Source organism: Dendropsophus ebraccatus, chromosome 9 (genome assembly GCF_027789765.1).
Source record: "Dendropsophus ebraccatus isolate aDenEbr1 chromosome 9, aDenEbr1.pat, whole genome shotgun sequence".
Classification (NCBI taxonomy): Eukaryota; Metazoa; Chordata; class Amphibia; order Anura; family Hylidae; genus Dendropsophus; species Dendropsophus ebraccatus.
In genome coordinates this window covers 111,637,780-111,657,956 of record NC_091462.1, presented here as the reverse complement: position 1 = coordinate 111,657,956, position 20,177 = coordinate 111,637,780, and the positions used below count along the sequence as shown (strand labels likewise).

General features: G+C 48.9%; 1 protein-coding gene across 1 annotated transcript in view; it reads left to right on the top strand.

Moving 5' to 3' along the window:
• The window catches only part of LOC138801510 (uncharacterized), a 49,259-nt gene that overhangs the window by 11,166 nt on the left and 17,916 nt on the right, over positions 1-20,177 (top strand). The window contains exons 2-9 of the mRNA XM_069984419.1: positions 7,237-7,566; positions 9,774-10,070; positions 10,891-11,175; positions 11,378-11,473; positions 12,203-12,628; positions 15,190-15,489; positions 16,019-16,369; positions 17,196-17,480. Coding sequence (XP_069840520.1) covers positions 7,237-7,566; positions 9,774-10,070; positions 10,891-11,175; positions 11,378-11,473; positions 12,203-12,628; positions 15,190-15,489; positions 16,019-16,369; positions 17,196-17,480 — 2,370 coding nt within the window. The remainder of the gene's footprint in view (positions 1-7,236; positions 7,567-9,773; positions 10,071-10,890; positions 11,176-11,377; positions 11,474-12,202; positions 12,629-15,189; positions 15,490-16,018; positions 16,370-17,195; positions 17,481-20,177) is intronic.

Genomic DNA, 20,177 nt, shown 5'->3' with positions numbered 1-20,177 from the left:
GTGCAATTTTGCACTTTGGAATTTTTTTGCGCTGACGGCATTTACCGTGCGAGATCAGGAATGTGATTAATTAATAGTTCGGGCGATTACGTACGCGGCGATACCAAACATGTTTATTTGTTTATTTATTTATATTTATAAAATGGGAAAAGGGGGGTGATTTGGACTTTTAATGGGGGAGGGGATTTTTTATTAATAAAAAAACATTTTTACTTTTTTTTTTTTTTACTGTAACTAGAAGTCCCCCTGGGGGACTTGTATATAAACAGCACTGATCTCTCATAGAGATCAATGCTGTGTATATACACAGCAAAGATCCATCAGATCGGTCATAGATTGCTATGGCAGAAGAATGGATCTCCCCCCCCCCCCCCCGCGATGAGATCCGACCCACTAGACACCAGGGATGCACGGAGGAAAGCCTCTAAGTGCAGCTGTCAGGGACCCGCGCCGGCTAATAAAGGCACTGCCCGGCGGGACCCCGCTCTGAACACCCCCCGCGGCACCATGACGTATCAGATACGTCATGGGTCGCTAAGGGGTTAAAGGCAATTTATCAGAAGTAATTTATGTCCCAAACTGCTGACACTGTAGGGCTACATTCACACTAAGTAAAAAAAAACAGAGAAGAGGCATCCACTTATTTTTAAAATGACGTCCATTATTACTGCATTTTAATTTTATAGACTGTAAGCCCTCGCGGGCAGGGTCCTCTTCCCCATGTACCAGTCTGCCATCTGCCCTCATGTAATGTGTTTTGATCTTGTAATGTTCTTGTTTGTTACCCCTGTCGCCTGTATAGCGCTCTGGAATTAAGGGCGCTTTATAAATAAATAATAATAATAATTAACCTGAATGGAATGGCGGCCGCCCAATGCACACAGTGTATTAAATGATGGACGTTGTTTGCATGACAATTATTCACGGACATTATTTTTTAGTTGTTCACAGTTTTTCTTTTTTCACCGTCCTTTCACAGTCTTTACTAATAAATTAAATCGACTTTTCAATGAAAGACACACCCAAAGGCCAATTAGTCCACCTGACCTAGAATAATGGACCAACAGCTGTCATTGTAATGACGGGCGTCCAAAATGCAAAATGACTGACCTCACGGACGAAAAAGCGTCAGATAAACATAGCCTTCGATAGCTGGAGACGCTTGGTACCTTTCATATATCTGCCTGTGCTTCCAGAACATAAACAAATGCTTTTATTCTTCAATATAAAGAGTCAAACAGGATTTCCAGCGCTTCTCATCTGCTGCAAGCTGTAACACCTCACTCCCCCTCCCATCCCTGACTCTGATTACCTGTCAGACCTGACAACCAAGCAGAGACCAGGATGGGAGAGGGAGTAAGGAGACGTTACAGCCCTCAGCGCTTGCACTTCCAGAGCTTGGGAAAGCCTCTTTGACTCTCTGCCTTGAAGAATAAAAATATTTTTCTATGTTCTGGAATCACAGATGGATATATGAAAGGTACCATGTTTTTTCCTTTCCTAGCTATTTAATAGTGCCAGCAGTTTGGAATGTAAATTGCAGCTGACAGCTTCACTTTAACTATATTATCTAAGATGGGAATTAGCAGAGCTTCTGTTTTCTCTTCTATTATAAGACACCGCAGTACCTTTCAGTAGTATCTCCAGTTGTGTTATGTATATTCCATATATATTGGCTTTTTCATATGTACTTTTCCAAAACGGACATCTCATAGATAATTATTGTTAAGAGGGAAGTGATATACCCCCCCCCCCCCCCCAGGCCTGTATTTAGAGTTCATGCTGCCCTAGGCACTTTGCACGCAGAGGCGCCCCCCCTCACCCCCCCCCCCCCCCCCCCCCCCGCCGTTACTGTACATGCATGGTATATACCCTGGCACTTGGGTGCCGCTCTGCTTGATGCCCGCTGTTCTCATCAAACAGACGTGATGGAGGAAGGAAGGAGGCCGGGGGACTGGTTCTGTCCAGTGTCGGACTGGGGTACCTGGAGCCACCAATATACAACCAGTGAGACACGACATGCTGACCCGCTCCTTTCCTGAATTCATCTGTATCTGTGACAAATCTCAGAACAACCTCCATTTATACAGCTCTCAGGGTATGCTGGGAGTTGTAGTCTCTGAGAGGACAACCCTGTAATAAATCACTGTGTGCAGAGGCTCCTGGTGGCTGCAATCTGTGGGTGACAACCATCAGCCCTGAAGGTCCAGTAATACATCTGTCTACAGCGGCAGTTATCATAGGATTGTACTACTGTACTACAACTCCCAGCATATCCTGAGGGCTGCAGACTGTCAGTACATGCTGGGAGTTGTGGTGCCTGCAGCTGTTGTAGTTGGGTCCTATACACTGAATGCTTTGTGGCATATAAGAATATATAGATCTGTGGGGGCTCAGTGCAGGGAAGTGACCCCAGAACATCACTAATAGGGGATAGAACAAAAACATCTCCCCCTATCCCCTATTAGTGATGTTCTGGGGTCACTTCCCTGCACTGAGCCCCCACAGATCTATGTATTCTTATATGCTACAAAGCATCCAGTGTATAATGCACCTAGGACCCAACTACAGCAGCTGCAGGCACTACAACTCCCAGCATATCCTGAGGGCTGCAGACTGTTCTGGGAGTTGTAGTGCCTGCAGCTGTTGTAGTTGGGTCCTATACACTGGAGGCGTTGTGGGAGATCAGAATACATAGATCTGTGGGGGCTCAGTGCAGGGAAGTGACCCCAGAACATTACTAATAGGGATAGGGGGAGATATTTTTGTTCTATCCCCTATTAGTGCTGTTCTGGGGTCACTTCCCTGCACTGAGCCCCCACAAATCTATGTATTCTTATATGCCACAAAGCAGCCAGTGTATAATGCACCTACGACCCAACTACAACAGCTGCAGGCACTACAACTCCCAGCATGTACTGAAAGTCTGCAGCCCTCAGGATATGCTGGGAGTTGTAGTGCCTGCAGCTCTTGTAGTTGGGTCCTAGTTAAAAAGTTTGCACTAGTGTACTGTAGTGACCGCAGGGCTGTGTCAGTACACTACCGCAAACAATAAACTGACCCTTATAGACCCCAATGGTACACAGGCTCTGCACACTATAGAAGTAATTACAGTGCAGTTACTAATGACTCACAGGTGACGTCTTCTCCGATTGCCGTCGCTAACTTTTTGCTTTCTTCTCCATCTGGCGCAGCATCATGAAGACTTCTCCGACCACAACTTGTCTGCAGGGGCAGCTGGGGGTGACTGGGAAAGGGAGGCAGCTGGGGCGACAGGGGGACTGGGGAAGGGGGGCAGCTGGGGGTGACAGGGGAAGGGAGGAAGCTAGGGGTGACAGGGCAAGGGAGGCAGCTGGGGGGGGACTGAGGAAGGGAGGCAACTGGGGGTGACTGGGGAAGGGAGGCAACTGGGGGAAAGGGAGAGCAGCTGGGGGAAAGGGAGAGCAGCGGGGGGAAAGGAAGAGCAGCTGGGGGGCAGGGGACCAGCAGGGAGGGGCAGCTAGGGTGGCAGGGGAGAAGCTGGGGTTCAGGGGGGGCTGGGGCTCAGGGGGAGAGGCTGGGGGTCAGGGGGAGCGGTAGGGGGGCAGGGAAGAAGCTGGGATTCAGGGGGAGAGGCTGGGGGTCAGAGGGAGAAGCTGTGGGTCAGGGGGAGGGGCTGGGAGGCTGGGGAGCAGCTGAGAATGCAGGGGAGAGAGGCTGGGGGAAGGAGAGAGGCTGAGAATGCAGGGGGGAGAGGTTGGGGACCAGGGGAGAGAGGCTGGGGTCAGGGAAGAGGCTGAGAATGCAGGGGGGAGAGGCTGGGGACCAGGGGAGAGGCTGAGGGTTAGGGGGAGAGTCTGGGGGGGGGGGCAGGGGAAAGAATGGGGGGCAGGGGAGAGGCTGGGGGGGCAGGGGAGAGGCTGGGGGGCAGGGGAGAGGCTGAGGGTTAGGTGGAGAGGCTAAGGGGTTAGGTGGAGAGGCTGGGGGGGGCAGGGGAGAGGCTGGGGGGCAGGGGAGAGGCTGAGGGTTAGGGGGAGAGGCTGGGGGGCAGTGGGAGAGGCTGAGGTTTGGGGGGAGAGGCTGATGGTTAGGTGGAGAGGCTGGGGGGAGCAGGGGAGAGGCTGGGGGGCAGGGGAGAGGCTGAGGGGCAGGTGAGAGGCTGTGGGGCAGGTGAGAGGCTGAGGGGCAGGTGAGAGGCTGAGGGGCAGGTGAGAGGCTGGGGGGCAGGTGAGAGGCTGGGGGGCAGGTAAGAGGCTGGGGGGCAGGGGAGAGGCTGGGGGGGCAGGGGAGAGGCTGGGGGGGCAGGGGAGAGGCTGAGAATGCAGGGGGGAGAGGTTGGGGACCAGGGGAGAGAGGCTGGGGTCAGGGAAGAGGCTGAGAATGCAGGGGGGAGAGGCTGGGGACCAGGGGAGAGGCTGAGGGTTAGGGGGAGAGTCTGGGGGGGGGGGGCAGGGGAAAGGCTGGGAGCAGGGGAGAGGCTGGGGGGGGCAGGGGAGAGGCTGGGGGGCAGGGGAGAGGCTGAGGGTTAGGTGGAGAGGCTAAGGGGTTAGGTGGAGAGGCTGGGGGGGGGGGCAGGGGAGAGGCTGAGGGTTAGGGGGAGAGGCTGGGGGGCAGTGGGAGAGGCTGAGGTTTGGGGGGAGAGGCCGATGGTTAGGTGGAGAGGCTGGGGGGAGCAGGGGAGAGGCTGGGGGGCAGGGGAGAGGCTGAGGGGCAGGTGAGAGGCTGGGGGGCAGGTGAGAGGCTGAGGGGCAGGTGAGAGGCTGAGGGGCAGGTGAGAGGCTGAGGGGCAGGTGAGAGGCTAGGGGGGCAGGTGAGAGGCTGAGGGGCAGGTGAGAGGCTGTGGGGCAGGTGAGAGGCTGAGGGGCAGGTGAGAGGCTGGGGGGCAGGTGAGAGGCTGGGAGGCAGGGGAGAGGCTGAGAATGCAGGGGGGAGAGGCTGGGGACCAGGGGAGAGGCTGAGGGTTAGGGGGAGAGTCTGGGGGAGGGTTAGGGGGAGAGTCTGGGGGGGGGCAGGGGAAAGAATGGGGGGCAGGGGAGAGGCTGGGGGGGCAGGGGAGAGGCTGGGGGGCAGGGGAGAGGCTGAGAATGCAGGGGGGAGAGGTTGGGGACCAGGGGAGAGAGGCTGGGGTCAGGGAAGAGGCTGAGAATGCAGGGGGGAGAGGCTGGGGACCAGGGGAGAGGCTGAGGGTTAGGGGGAGAGTCTGGGGGGGGGGCAGGGGAAAGGCTGGGAGCAGGGGAGAGGCTGGGGGGGCAGGGGAGAGGCTGGGGGGCAGGGGAGAGGCTGAGGGTTAGGTGGAGAGGCTAAGGGGTTAGGTGGAGAGGCTGGGGGGGGGGGCAGGGGAGAGGCTGAGGGGCAGTGGGAGAGGCTGAGGTTTGGGGGGAGAGGCCGATGGTTAGGTGGAGAGGCTGGGGGGAGCAGGGGAGAGGCTGGGGGGCAGGGGAGAGGCTGAGGGGCAGGTGAGAGGCTGGGGGGCAGGTGAGAGGCTGAGGGGCAGGTGAGAGGCTGAGGGGCAGGTGAGAGGCTGAGGGGCAGGTGAGAGGCTGGGGGGGCAGGTGAGAGGCTAGGGGGGCAGGTGAGAGGCTGAGGGGCAGGTGAGAGGCTGTGGGGCAGGTGAGAGGCTGAGGGGCAGGTGAGAGGCTGGGGGGCAGGTGAGAGGCTGGGAGGCAGGGGAGAGGCTGAGAATGCAGGGGGGAGAGGCTGGGGACCAGGGGAGAGGCTGAGGGTTAGGGGGAGAGTCTGGGGGGGGGCAGGGGAAAGAATGGGGGGCAGGGGAGAGGCTGGGGGGGGGCAGGTGAGAGGCTGGGGGGGCAGGGGAGAGGCTGGGGGGGGCAGGTGAGAGGCTGGGGGGGCAGGGGAGAGGCTGGGGGGGCAGGGGAGAGGCTGGGGGGGGGCAGGTGAGAGGCTGGGGGGGCAGGGGAGAGGCTGGGGGGGCAGGTGAGAGGCTGGGGGGGCAGGTGAGAGGCTGGGGGGCAGGTGAGAGGCTGGGGGGGCAGGTGAGAGGCTGGGGGGGCAGGGGAGAGGCTGAGGGGCAGGTGAGAGGCTGAGGGGCAGGTGAGAGGCTGGGGGGGGGGCAGGTGAGAGGCTGGGGGGGCAGGTGAGAGGCTGGGGGGGGCAGGTGAGAGGCTGGGGGGGGCAGGGGAGAGGCTGGGGGGGCAGGTGAGAGGCTGGGGGGCAGGTGAGAGGCTGGGGGGGCAGGGGAGAGGCTGGGGGGCAGGGGAGAGGCTGAGGGGCAGGTGAGAGGCTGGGGGGGCAGGGAGAGAGGCTGGGGGGGGCAGGGGAGAGGCTGGGGGGCAGGTGAGAGGCTGGGGGGGGCAGGGGAGAGGCTGGGGGGGCAGGGGAGAGGCTGGGGGGCAGGTGAGAGGCTGGGGGGGGCAGGGGAGAGGCTGGGGGGCAGGGGAGAGGCTGAGGGGCAGGTGAGAGGCTGGGGGGGGCAGGGAGAGAGGCTGGGGGGGACAGGGGAGAGGCTGGGGGGCAGGTGAGAGGCTGGGGGGGGCAGGGGAGAGGCTGGGGGGGCAGGGGAGAGGCTGGGGGGCAGGTGAGAGGCTGGGGGGGGCAGGGGAGAGGCTGCCCCCCAGCAGGGGGGCAGCTGAGGATGCAGGGGGGCCGGGGGGGCGGGCAGACGCTGTGGGGCTGGGGGGAGACGGGGCGGCCGGGAGCAGGCTGGTGGGCAGGCTGGTTCCCTCCCCCCATGCAGCGCCGAGGTCCGGGGTCCGGGGTGCGATGCAGGTGTTGAGCTTCCGGCACACACAGTCTGACAGAGGCCGGAAGCTCCCAGCTGCAGCCCCGCGTTCCTGGATCTTCTCTCCTGCTAGGCGATGACGTCACATCACGTGAGCGCCGCCGAGCAGGAGACAAGATCCGGGACCGCGGGGCTGCAGCTGTGAGCTTCCGGCCTCTGTCAGACTGTGTGTGCCGGAAGCTCAACACCTGCATCGCACCCCGGACCCCGGACCCCGGCGCTGCATGGGGGGAGGGAACCAGCCTGCCCACCAGCCTGCTCCCGGCCGCTCCGTCACACCTCCCCCCCCCCCCCCCCTCCCCCCCCCCCCCCCCCCCCCCCGGCGCGGACTAGGCACCCGTGGGCCGGTGCCTACGGACGTTTTTTTTAAAAAATAATAAAAAAAGTCTTCCCTTTCGGTGCCGCCCCCCCCAGGGCGCCGCCCTAGGCACCGGACCACGGGTGCCTAGTGACAAATACGGCCCTGCCCCCCCCTTGAAGTTAAAAAAGTCCCTTTAATATTCTTATTCCTCTTGCAGGTTGCGCACTTGAGGTCACAGTTTCTCCTTCACAGATTGTGACAGTTCAGACTGATGCAGTTTTGACTTGTACCTTCAAAGTAGACAAACCTCCGGTAAACCCACAGTTCTTGGCCATCATCTGGCACTTTGGAGAAAAGGAGATCGCTAGACATGACAGTAAAGGAACATTGTCAGCTTCACGATTCACCATCGATGAGCAGGCGATCCAGCAGGGCGATGCCTCTCTTACCATCCACAACGTGACCATCTCCGATCAGGGAACATACAAGTGCTCAGTGGTTTACAGCCCAAACTCTCAGCAAAAGTCAGTCCTGTTAAATATTCTTGGTAAGTGAATAATGAAATAAGTACGGACTCGAATGGGGCCACTTCTCAATTATCTTTGTGTCCAGGGAAACATAAAGAATATCTGGTATAAAAGCCATCATGCACACAGCAATAAGGTGTGCAGAGCCCAGTATGGCAGAGATTCTTTAAAGTGACTGTACCCACAATCTGACCCCCCAAACCACTTGTACCTTCGGATAGCTGCTTTTAATCCAAGATCTGTCCTGGGGTCCGTTTGGCAGGTGATGCAGTTATTGTCCTAAAAAACAACTTTTAAACTGGCAGCCCTGTCTCAAACAGCCGTGGCTTGGAGAATCTGTGCCCTAACTTTGCACCACCCCTCCGTCCCTCCTCCCCACCCTCTTCATCATTAGGAATGCTCCTAGAACATTCTTTCCATGCTGAACATTGCACAGGTGCCTTAACGTTCCAGCGCATGTGCCGTGCTGACACAGGTGAGGAATAGGAGACAATCTGCCTGGAGCATTCCTAATGATGAGGAGGATGGGGAGGAGGGACAGAGAGGTTGTGCCAGCCTAATGCATACACAGCCTAGTCCGCGGCCGTTGGGCACAGGGCTGCCAGTTTAAAAGTTATTTTTTAGGACAATAACTGCATGCCCTGCCGAACGGACCCCAGGACAGATCTTGGATTAAAAACAGCTATCTGAAGGTACAAGCAGGTTGGAGGGGTCAGATTGTGGGTACAGAGTAACTTTAAGATCACGTTAGAAAAAAACCCTCTGCTTATGTGTAAAATACAGCCTCAGTAAGACAGAACATGGGGAGTGTGTACCTGTGTGTGTGAGTGCCCATCTTTGCCATCTCTTATAGTGTACTGTATAAATCTCCCCACACACAGTGGTAGTCTGTTCAGCGCTTTGAGTAAACCTTGTTTCACCCTCCTGCGGTTTCTTTTATGTCTGCTCACATAGAACCTTGCAGAAAGCCAGTGCATCAGTAACCCTTGTTACTATAGTGCTGTAATGCGTACATCATTGGCCCAATACACTACAAGCCTGCTATGTGCACTTTTACCACCACTACAGAATACCAGAGGAGCATGTAATGTGTTGTGCTGTAAATGGGAAGAGAAGTAAGGGAGGCAGTACATGTGTGTGTACTACAGGGAAACAGCCCAGCCCTGGTCCAGCCCCATGAAATAAGGAGAATAAGAAATAGCTGTGCACCATGGAGGGGGCGTTCAGGGGCTCAATAACAGCAGTGAGGACGCTAATATCACCTCATTATGCTCTCATTTTGTATTGTTTCCATAAGATTATGTGTGACCTAGTCTAATAGAAATCAACGAGCTTCCTAAATAAAGCTACTTTTAACTTCTTGAGGACAATGCATCTTTGTCAGTGGGACTACAGCACTGGTCTCCTGTGCAGAATACTCAGCTGTTGTATGGCTGCAAGGCCACTGCTATAACTACCAGGAGCAGCATTGCGGCTTCTGTGCACCTGCCCCCCCATCAGCAGTGGGTGACACAATTTGGATGTGGGTGGGTTTCCATGACAGGGGGCTAATTAATGCTCCCAGGTATGTCATGTATTCACAGCAAAGTGGCCGTGCTGCCACCAAGATTGACAGAGTAATACCCTGCACTCTACTAGTAGTGCAGTGGGTTACATGAGCTGCCGGAAGATTGCAGTTTTCTTCTGGGACTTATAGTAAAGCGTTAAGTTTTACAAAATATAATTCATCATATTACATTAAAAAATTCCCTCATCCTCCTTCCAAAAAAAGTAAAAGAAAAAATTACAATTTACCTTACAATTTTTTTTAAAAATATAAAACATTCCGCCATATCCAGAATGACCTGAACTATATCCTACACATTATTCCAGAATTGTTTTATTTTGGTAAAATGTCCTCTGAATAAAAAAAGAGAAAGTGATCAAAAAGTCATATGTACCCCAAAACGGTGCTATAAAAGAGTACAAATTGTCCAAAAACAAGCCCTTCTATAGGTTTGACAACTAAATAATTAAAAGTAACGGCACTTGGAAGACCACAATGAAAAAAAAACAAGAAAACTGCTTGGTCATCAATTATCTCTTTAAATAGTTATATACCTATCAGATAGGAGAAAAGTTTGACTTCTGTGGCATTTGATGGAAGGCAAGGAGTTATGGTGATATGTTGTATCCCCGAGCAGAGGAATACAGTCACTGAAATATCTAATCTTTCTTTAAAATTCAGCTGTTCCAGTGGTCAAGATCCAGAAAAAAGCTATGGAGAGTGGTAAGCCAAGTGTTCTCCAATGTTCTATCGCTAACTTCTTCCCAAACGATATGAAGGTGACTTGGCTAAAGAATGGACAGAGCTTAAGTGGATCGGTAACAAGTGAGAGGATGAATGCAGATAACACATATACAGCGATCAGCAAAGTAAATGTCATGTTTCTTAAGGAACAGGGAAATCCAAACATGACTTGTAAGGTGGAACATCCGTATCTTAAAGATCCCATCAAGGATTTCTACATTGTACAGTATGGAGGTGAGTTCGACCTTGTCGAACAACTTATTGTATATTCCATATTTTGTCTTGAATGTTCAATATAGTATTTTAATTCTTGCTTAAACTCATAGGGGGACATTTTTCAAGGCAAAATGTGTATCTTTTGGCGTAAAATGGCCAGATGCGAATAAATAAATCTAAATGGGCCGGTGATCAGTTGATAAACTATAAATCTCACTTCGGCTGATTGGCCATTTAAGTGACTGCTAGTCGGTGGCACATCTTCCCATGTGAATGGTATTGTGCGGCTGACTATGATGACGTTAATAGGCCACAAGATTGATTGAGCCTTGTTGATTATACATGTGACAAGACATAGAGCCTCGTTTTTTGCTCTGTATAAGGACAACTATATAATCTATAGTCAAGGTCTGTATGTCAGACAGTCATATTCTACAGGTAAGTCTTTAGGAGGTGTTTCCTTCCAATAACTTTTAGCAATAAGACACAGCTTTACAGACAAAAATGTAGGATTTTTTTCATTTAAGTTAATATCACTTTACATTGGTTTATTGCCTTCCTTACCCCCCTCTACCCTTTGGTGACCACGTAGCCTTCTTTTTGGGTTTCAAAGATCCTCAATGAGATGTTTAGGGTTTCTTCATGATTATCCTCATCTGTCCTTTTGCTGGTCATGCTCTTATAGGGTTTTTTTTTTCTTTTACACGTAATGCTGTGGTGAAAAAAAAAAATTGGTCTGATGATTTTGTCCCAGAAGATTTGGCTTTTTCCAGTGGGTTTCCATAATGCTGGGTAAAATAGATTTTTCAGATTTTACGAATATAATGTCTCTTTCCAGTTGCCCCCACTGTCAATATTAAGGCTTCCAGGACTCCGGATGGTAAAGATCAGATTTACATGTGTGAAGCAAAAAACTACTTCCCGCAAGAGGTGACAATGAGCTGGTTGTTGGATGGGAAGAGAATCGATTCTGGTGGACAAAGTAACAAGGGACTTTTCAATAAAGAGATTTGTTACCGAATTGAGGTCAATGGAGAGAACCCACCGTCTGAGATCTCCTGTGAGGTCCAACATGAGATATTACAAAGTCCTATAATAACGACAGAGGAAATTAAATTGAAGCGTAAGTCAATCAACACAGTTATATATTGTATCACTACTAGATGAAGGTCATACATCATTACAGTGTACAAGTCCGTTGCACAGTAAAATCCCACTATGTCACAGTCCGGAGCGCTCTCATAGATGTGGGGGGAGTGGTGGTGGGGTTGTTTAGTACAGCAGCATTGGGGTAATTCTACTTTTTGTTCTCTTTGTACTTGCAGGTGATTGTTATAGATCGTGTCACTCTGGTATCATCGGTGTCATAGTGTTATTACTGATAGCTGCACTACCGGCGGTCTGGTATTTCACAAGGAGAGGTAGGAGACCTATACTTATAGAAACCTCTAAAAGTTTAAAAACTTTTTCACAAGATTATTAATTATGGTCTGTTGGCAAAGTTTCCAGCTATGGAATCTAACAAATAGGATTATGATGTTTGCACCTTAGGACCTCACACAGTTCTTCTAGCATCTTCCTGTTCTCATCCATCTTGGACACAGTAGTTTTGGAATCCCCAGATCAAATTCTAGTTCTTGCTTTCTCATCATTGATCGCTGTTGATTGCTGCCTGTATAACTTCATCATTCTTTGGTGTTCTGCCTACTGCAGGCCTCATCTGTCATTAGCAACATATTGTGGCCATCTTTGAAGTGACTGTGCCACTCTTTTATTTGTGCCGACATCATTTTGTTGTCCCTAAAAGCCTTAGGAAATGTTTTTTCTTAATGCACAAGGAAAGTTCATGCAACAGCCGCGCAGTACACATACTAATGAAAGACCCTGGGTTTGTGGAAAAATCCTACTTTTTGCACTTTTTTATGTAGTTTTTTTTATAAAACTGTTTTTTGTGTTTTATTGTAAAGCTCCATTTATTATAGAGTAAAATTTTTTTTGATCGGGGGCTGCATTATCAGATGTTCTTGATTATTGGACACTCTTAAAAAATGTGCAAAGAATATTATGGCTTTTGGTTAATCAGAGACATGTCCCAATGTGTCTTCTCTGCTTCTAGTAAATTCATTACTGATATGAATTACATTCCTCAGAGACTTCTAAAGAATCCCAGTGGTTCCAGGTTGGTCACATTCACATTGTGCACACCGGGGAGAAGGTCACCATGTACTGTACGGCTTCTAACTGTCCAGAAGAGGTGATGGTGACCTGGAGGATCACAGAGATTGATGGAAAGAAGATCGAAATCTCAGATGATAAGCAGGAAAGAGATGAAGAAGCCGCCCTCCTAGTCAGCGAAGATTATACAGTGGACACAGAGCGATCCCGCGATGATAAATTCCACCACGCCATCTCTGGTCTCAGCTTTACACCAGTTGTATCAAAGCACAAAGACATGGAGGTGTCCTGTATATTCCACTATAATAAGAATAGCCAGGAGAAGAATAGGAAAAGCCAGAAAAGCCAGGAGAAGAACAGGAAAAGCAAGGAGAAGAGTCTGAAGTGCGGCTTCTCATTCAGTAAGAGAATTCAGTGTCTGACAATTTTTTTTGTAAATTTCTTGTTGTGCAGCAATAATAATTTCTGTAAACTATATGAAGGTAACACACATACTCTGTATAGAAGCCTATAAAAATGATCACAAAAACTATTGAGCCAAGATGGTAGCCTTCTCAGTCCTCTCAGTTCTCAGTCCCCTTGGCCCCATCAGTTTTCCTTTCAGCTATAATTTACACCAATTTCTCATGTAAATTATAGTAAATCTGCCATCTCTTTCCTGATGTGCAGACATTTGCATTTAGCAACTTTGCATATTTGCATAATAATCTGTTGAATCGGGCCGATTCGGCCGATTCTCGCTCTGTGTAATAAAGACAACAATCAGCCGATGACCGATCGTGTATTGCTACGTGTAAAAGCGATGTGCAGCTGATGATTGCCCAAACACCTGACACCTTACCTCTCCCCGCTCCCAGTCTTCTCTCCTGTGCTTTGCAGCTTCCCGATCTCACCACCGGGAAGCTGCGGAGCAGAGGAGAGAAGACCGGGAGTGGGGAGAGGTAAGGTGTCATGTGTTTGGGCAAGGGCTACATGAACATCGCTATCGATTACTGGGCTATCTAATAGGTCCAGTAAATGAGCGCGATCTAGCAGATCGGCGCTCATTTACTAAACTGATTGGGCCGTAGTCGGCCCTTGAAATAGGACCCTAAGTCTCCACACGTCCTAACCATGTCCACTATTTCCTAAACAATAGGTGCATGATGTTTCTGATAATCCTGGCAACAATGCACGGCTATTGATGAAGAAGAAGGGCGTGGTTTTGGTCTTGTACAGCAGTGATTTTCAACCTTTTTTGAGCCGCGGCACACTTTTTATACTTAAAAAATCCCGGGGCACACCACCAACCAAAATGGCACAAAATGACACTAAAACAGTACATATTATACATATAGTTAATAATATAGATTCTAAATGTATTTATACTCACTCAGTGTAAAACCTGGGCCTGTTTTCTTCTCCCCCTGTGCTTCTCTCCAACATACTTCTCCCCCCCTACTTCTCTCCTGTGCTTCTCTCCACCATACTTCTCCCCCCTGCTTCTCTCCCCCCTGCTTCTCTCCCCCATGCTTCTTTCCACCATACATCTCCCCCCTGCTTCTCTCCACCATACTTCTCCCCCCTGCTTTTCTCCTGTGCTTCTCTCCACCATACTTCTCCCCCCTGCTTCTCTCCACCATACTTCTCCCCCCTGCTTCTCTCCTGTGCTTCTCTCCCCCATGCTTCTCTCCACCATACTTCTCCCCCCTGCTTCTCTCCACCATACTTCTCCCCCCTGCTTTTCTCCTGTGCTTCTCTCCCCCATGCTTCTCTCCACCATACTTCTCCCCCCTGCTTCTCTCCTGTGCTTCTCTCCCCCATGCTTCTCTCCACCATACTTCTCCCCACTGCTTCTCTCCACCATACTTCTCCCCCCTGCTTCTCTCCCCCTGCTTCTCTCCACCATACTTCTCCCCCCTGCTTCTCTCCTGTGCTTCTCTCCACCATACTTCTCCCCCCTGCTTCTCTCCACCATACTTCTCCCCCTGCTTCTCTCCACCATACTTCTCCCCCATGCTTTTCTCCACCATACTTCTCCCCCATGCTTCTCTCCTGTTTCTATCCAAAATACTTCTCCCCCCTGCTTCTCTCCACCATACTTCTCCCCCCTGCTTCTCTCCACCATACTTCTCCCCCTTGCTTCTCTCCTGTGCTTCTCTCCCCCATGCTTCTCTCCACCATACTTCTCCCCCTTGCTTCTCTCCTGTGCCTCTCTCCACCATACTTCTCTCCCCCCTGCTTCTCTCCACCAAAATTCTCTCCCCCCTGCTTCTCTCCGCTGTTTCTCTCCCCCATCCCCAGGTTTCTCTCCACCCCTTCCTTCTCACCTTCTCCGAGATGGTCGCCGCTGCTGTCCGCCTTACCTACTGGCCGTCCATGCTCCTCCAATCAGCGGAGACCGGGAGCGTGGATGCGCTGCGGCGGGCCGTAGTGTACACGTTGATTGGATGCGCGCATCACGGCCCGCCGCAGCGCACCACACAACCCCCCACATTATAATCCGCCACTGATCGCTGCGCATTGCCGGGGAACAAAACACAGGGGCACCATAGTTTGGGGAACTTTCCCTGCGGCACACCCGATCATGTGCCGCGGCACACTGGTTGAAAATCACTGTTGTACAGAATGTGTTCCAAATCCATTACAAACAAGGGCTTAAAATCAAGTGCACAGTCATGTAATCTCCATAATGCGGGCTGTCACTCTCATCTCTGGAGGGACAGGCTGCTCAGCCAATCAGTGTATGACTGAGATGGGACAGCACCACGGTCAGTGATTGGCTGAGGGGGCTGTCACTCTTGTCTGGGGAGTAACAGCCGTTTAGCCAAGCCCTGGCCACCACTGTCCTGTCTCAGTCAGTAATTGGCTGAGCGGGCTGAAGGTGGCTCAGAAAGGGAAACCATAAACGTAGAAGACAACTGAGACACAGAAGGGGATATCAATAAAGTGATCAATAATTGTGATGACTTTTTATTTACAGGAAAACCAGAAGTGTCAGGCCCGGTGCAGATGTCTCTGGGTGACAATGGAGACGTCATCTGCTCTTTCTCCCTGGAAAACTTTTTTCCTAAAGATATCAAGATACAATGGAGCGGCGGCCTTGGCCATTTCCAGGATGTACAGACACTTCATGAGACATTTACAAAGAATGATGACTTCACATTTAATGTCAGAAGTGAGTGTAGGCTTCCAGGTCATCTCTTCAAGGATCAAGAATACAGAGTACGAGCCACATGGAGCCATAAAACCGAGTCTGGGCAGCTGGAAGCGTCACTGACAGGTAACAAGACTCTTCATTACAACTAGGTTACTTTCATTTTAAAGGAATATTAAGGGTATGTGCACACTAAGGAATTCTCGCAGATAACTTGCTACGGATTTCTCCACTCGTCCCAGCGTGCTCCCGCTTCACTCTGCGCCCGTCCCATAGACTCCATTCTATGGTCAGGCAGATTCCGCCATCCGCCCAAAGAATGGACTTGCCGATCAGTAAATATGAAACACTTCTACCAGCATATGTGCTGGTACACTCGCTTGAGGTCAAAGGTTCAGTGACAATAGAGAAAGCAGCAAACATAAGGCATCATCACAGTGACTAGTATATCTGTGTCCCTGACCATAGCCTGAATCAGCTGTATAGAGCAAGTATGTCATTGTCACAGGGTATATCAGGGCTTCCATAACAGCTTAACTATTTAGTTATTGTCACTCCCAGAAATACTGCCAAGTGCTCCGCTGCTTCTATACATAGATATTATAGCCCTGACTGTGCCCATCTCTTGTATTTATTTCCTTACATTGTGTTACAGACTCTGGATGGCGCCCAGTGATGGGAGAGATCGAGAAACCTACATTCATATACGGTAAAGAGGCTAAACTGCTGTGTCCAGTCTCTGGCTATTTCCCTGACGCTCTGGATGTGAAGTGGTTAAGAAGAGAAGCAGAAAGTCAGGAATTCTATATTGTGTCTGATGGTGACAAATACAGGATCCCAATAGTGGAGGCCACACAGCAAGAGGATAAGACGTTCGCCTATACAGCCTGCCTGATCCTGTCTGTGTGTGCCGAAACAGATTCCGGGGCGGAATTCATGTGTCGGGTGAGACACCCCAGTCTGGTGACATCTCTGGAGAAGAGGACGGGAGAGAACAGGGTCATTGGTGAGTCTGCAAAATTAAATATATGTATCCCCTTCCCCATATATACATTATATAAATATATATACACACATACATTAAGCATTATCACTTTCGTAATGCTCTATACTATAAAACTATAATGTTTTATCCCCAAATAAACTAAGCCAGAATTCTAGAATAGATATACTATGTATATATATATATATATATATATATATATATTATACAACATCCACAAATACAATACAATGATAGTTTATTAAAAATCCTGGAAACCCCCTTGATGGTTTTGTGTTGCTGTGTGAATCAGTGTACTGCATTGCATAATAATGAGGGGACCCGTATTTTACAGATTGTATTTTATCGTCTCTTTCAGTCCCTTTTGTCATAGGAAAATGTCGATCATAGTGACAGCACAAACATGGAAGCTGTGGCTTCCAAATACAAGAAAAGGGGATCCTCCAAATGAGGGTCGGCAGCTTTACTAATAGGGAACTGATTATTTGATTTTTGTTTTCTATGAACATACCACCTCAAATATACATTGTTATGGAAACCTGGACCCTTTCTTATTGATGCATATGTATTTTATGTAACTATATTGTGCTAATGCTTCTGCGCTCGGGGATGTGACGTAGCAGGCCTGCTCTGTCATTCAGCGGCTATAGAGGTGTCCCGCCTCTGCTACTAAATGCTTAAGTGGGCCTGCTGTATCATGCCCCCGAACCGGAAAGCATCAGCACAAAGGAGACTGGAGCGGTTCAGTATGGCGGCGGCAGTGTGGGAGCCAAGGAGGTAAGTGTATGTTATTGTTTTCACTCACCACAACTCATTCCTTATTGTGCAGGGATCGGAGCTGTGACTGTGACGCTTCTGGATAAAGATAAACTGAGAGCAAAAATTTCACATTTCACCCCAAAAGATATCAGAATTGCATGGAGCCGAGACAAGGACAAGAAGAGAATACCTGTGGAGAATAAACATGTTACACTAATAATAGAGTCCAACAGTGATGGCACGTACACAGCTTATAGTGAGGCGATACTAAAGGATAAAAGTGATCACTATTACCTGGTTGTGGAACACGACGCATCAAAGTCTGTAATAGAGAAGACCGTCCTACGAGAAAAAGGTAAGGGACCCAAATACCAATAAGTGTTATATGCTTCAGTTGTGCTCTAAAGTTTTCATACCCCAGCAGAATTTTTGTTTTTTTTTGTCCTTTTTTGTGTATGAATGATGACACAAACTTTTTTCCACTCATGGTTAGTGGTTGGGTGGGTGTGGTTTAGTTGGATTTATTGTCACACTACTGGGTTTGACAATAATCCTGTGTATTTCCTCCTCTAACATCAATGACATCTTGGAGTCTTTTGTGGTAGTTGTGGAGGAGGTTCTTTATTTTCTCAGATGGTAAAGCTGTCCATTCTTCTTAGGAAAAAGCCTCCAGTTCCTGTAAATTCCTGGGCTGTGTTGCATGAACTGTGCTTGGGAGATCTCCCCAGAGTGGCTCAATTATATTGAGATCAGGAGACTGAGATGGCCACTCCAGAACCTTCACTTTGTTCTGATATCCAAGGAATGGATAATGCCAGTCAGGAGTGTTTAAATAGTGATTAACAAATGGAAAATCAGGGGCTCCGTACAAACCAAACCAGTCAGGTAGACCAACAAAAATTTCGATGACAACTTCCAGAAAAATTTTTGGTATGCAAAGAAAAACCCACAAATAACACCAGCTGAAATAAAGGACTCTTTAAAACCTAGCGGTGTGGCTGTTTCACAATGCACAATAAGAAGGCACTTGGAGAAAAATAGGCTGCATGTTTGAGTCGCCAGAAGAAAGCCATTACTGTACAAATGCCACCAAGTATTTTGTCCCCAATATTCCAAACCGCACAGAGACAAGCCTCAAAACTTCTGGAACAAGGTCATTTGGAGTGAGACCAAAATCAAACTTTTTGGCCACAACCGTAAATGTTACATCTGGAGAGGAGGCACTGTTAAGGACGGAGGTGGATGGCTGATGCTTTGGGGATGAGTGAGCTACAAAAGGCACAGGAAACTTGGTCAAAGTTGAAGGAAAGATGAGAGCAGCTGGTTATCAGCAAATACTGGAGGCAAATTTGCACTCATCAGCCCAGAAGCTGCGCATAGGAGGTACTTGGACCTTCCAACATGACAACGATTCAAAGCACAAGGCCAAGTAGACCTGTCATTGGCTACAGCAGAACAAAGTGGAGGTTCTGGAGTGGCCATTTCAGTCTCCTGACCTCATTATCATTGAGCCGCTCTGGGGAGATCTTAAGTGCACAGTTCATGCAGGAATTTACAGGAACTGGATGCTTTTGCCAAGAAGAATAGGCAGCTTTACCATCTGAGAAAATAAAGAGCCTCATCCACAACTACAGCAAAATGTATAGCGCAAGGCCTATAATAAGGCCCAAACAACAAGGAAAGCAGATAACACATAAGTGCATACTAACCAAAACAGAGTGGACATATCAATTCTCCAAATAAGCATGGATCAGAGTTATTTTGCAAAGGATGAAGAGGTCCATTTCTTCCAGTATTTTACAGTCTTCACATTAGGCAGTGAGACAGGGGATAGAAAAATCTCATGTGAATATTGTGAGTTAACACGATTAATAACTTCTGAAATCGTGGGAGGGTTGGGCGACCTCTATGAGTGTGCCAATGATAATCTGGCTGCAATAAGAATATGATGTACCACAGTTCTCATATGTGAAGGAAATAAGGATAGGTTTATGATATGCTAAGATAGCGAGGGCTTTATCTTTTCTACAAATGGAGGAAGAAACTTTGGATATTAACTCGAAAACCTCATTCCAATATTGTAATATAACGGGACATGACCACCACATCTTAATTTGGTTAGCAACCTGGTTGCAGCCTCTCCAACATCAGTTAGAGTGATTGGGAATAATATGAGCTAATCTCGCAGGTGTGAGGTACCATCTCTGATGAATTTTGTGCATGAGTTTTTGGAAATGTATTTAATTGCCGAAAACCATTGTTCACACATAAGGAGGAGTCCATTTTCTCTTCCCATTTCAGCATATATGACATTTTTGTCTTAGGTTCAATATCAACATTATCTGTTAGGATGTCATAGATATGTGTGTAGCCTTTTTGAAAACCACTCCAATTAAAGAAAAATTTGTGTACGTTGGTCAATTTCAGGGTTTTTTGGGAAATTTATGCTTGTTGATAAATTGCATAAACTTAGCAAATTGAGAAAGGAGAAGTGGGGTACAGGGAACCAAAGATGGTAAGTCAGAAGCAGATCAAGTATTTGAGGGTTTGCAAAAATCTGCCAAAGTATGATAACCGGCTTTATGACAACTGTCAATCTGCAAATCTGGAATGATCAGCTTAATAAACTTTAGGGGAATCTCCTCTTTAGTTATATATAACCAGTTTTTCTTTAGTATATATTTGTTCTGTAGTAGGAATGAGTCAGACATGGTTGTTAAAGGAACCTCTGGAATATTTATTTTGAATATAGAGGCCAACATAAAATATTTCATAGGGTAGTCAGGGATGATGTTATTTTCAATTTCTGACCATCTATGTAGGTTTGGGAAATTCCAACAAGCAGCAAGTGGTTCTAGGATCGCCGCCATGTTGCAAGCTGAGAGGTTTGGAACTCCCATAGCTCCAAATCGTAATTTTTTGTATAATAACAGTTTTGCTACCTTGGCTCTTTTTCCTCCCCAAATAAATTTTAGTAAAGTGGATTGTATCTTATTTATTATTATTTGAGGAATTAGGTAAGGGATCGTTCTGCAGAAATACAAAAATTTAG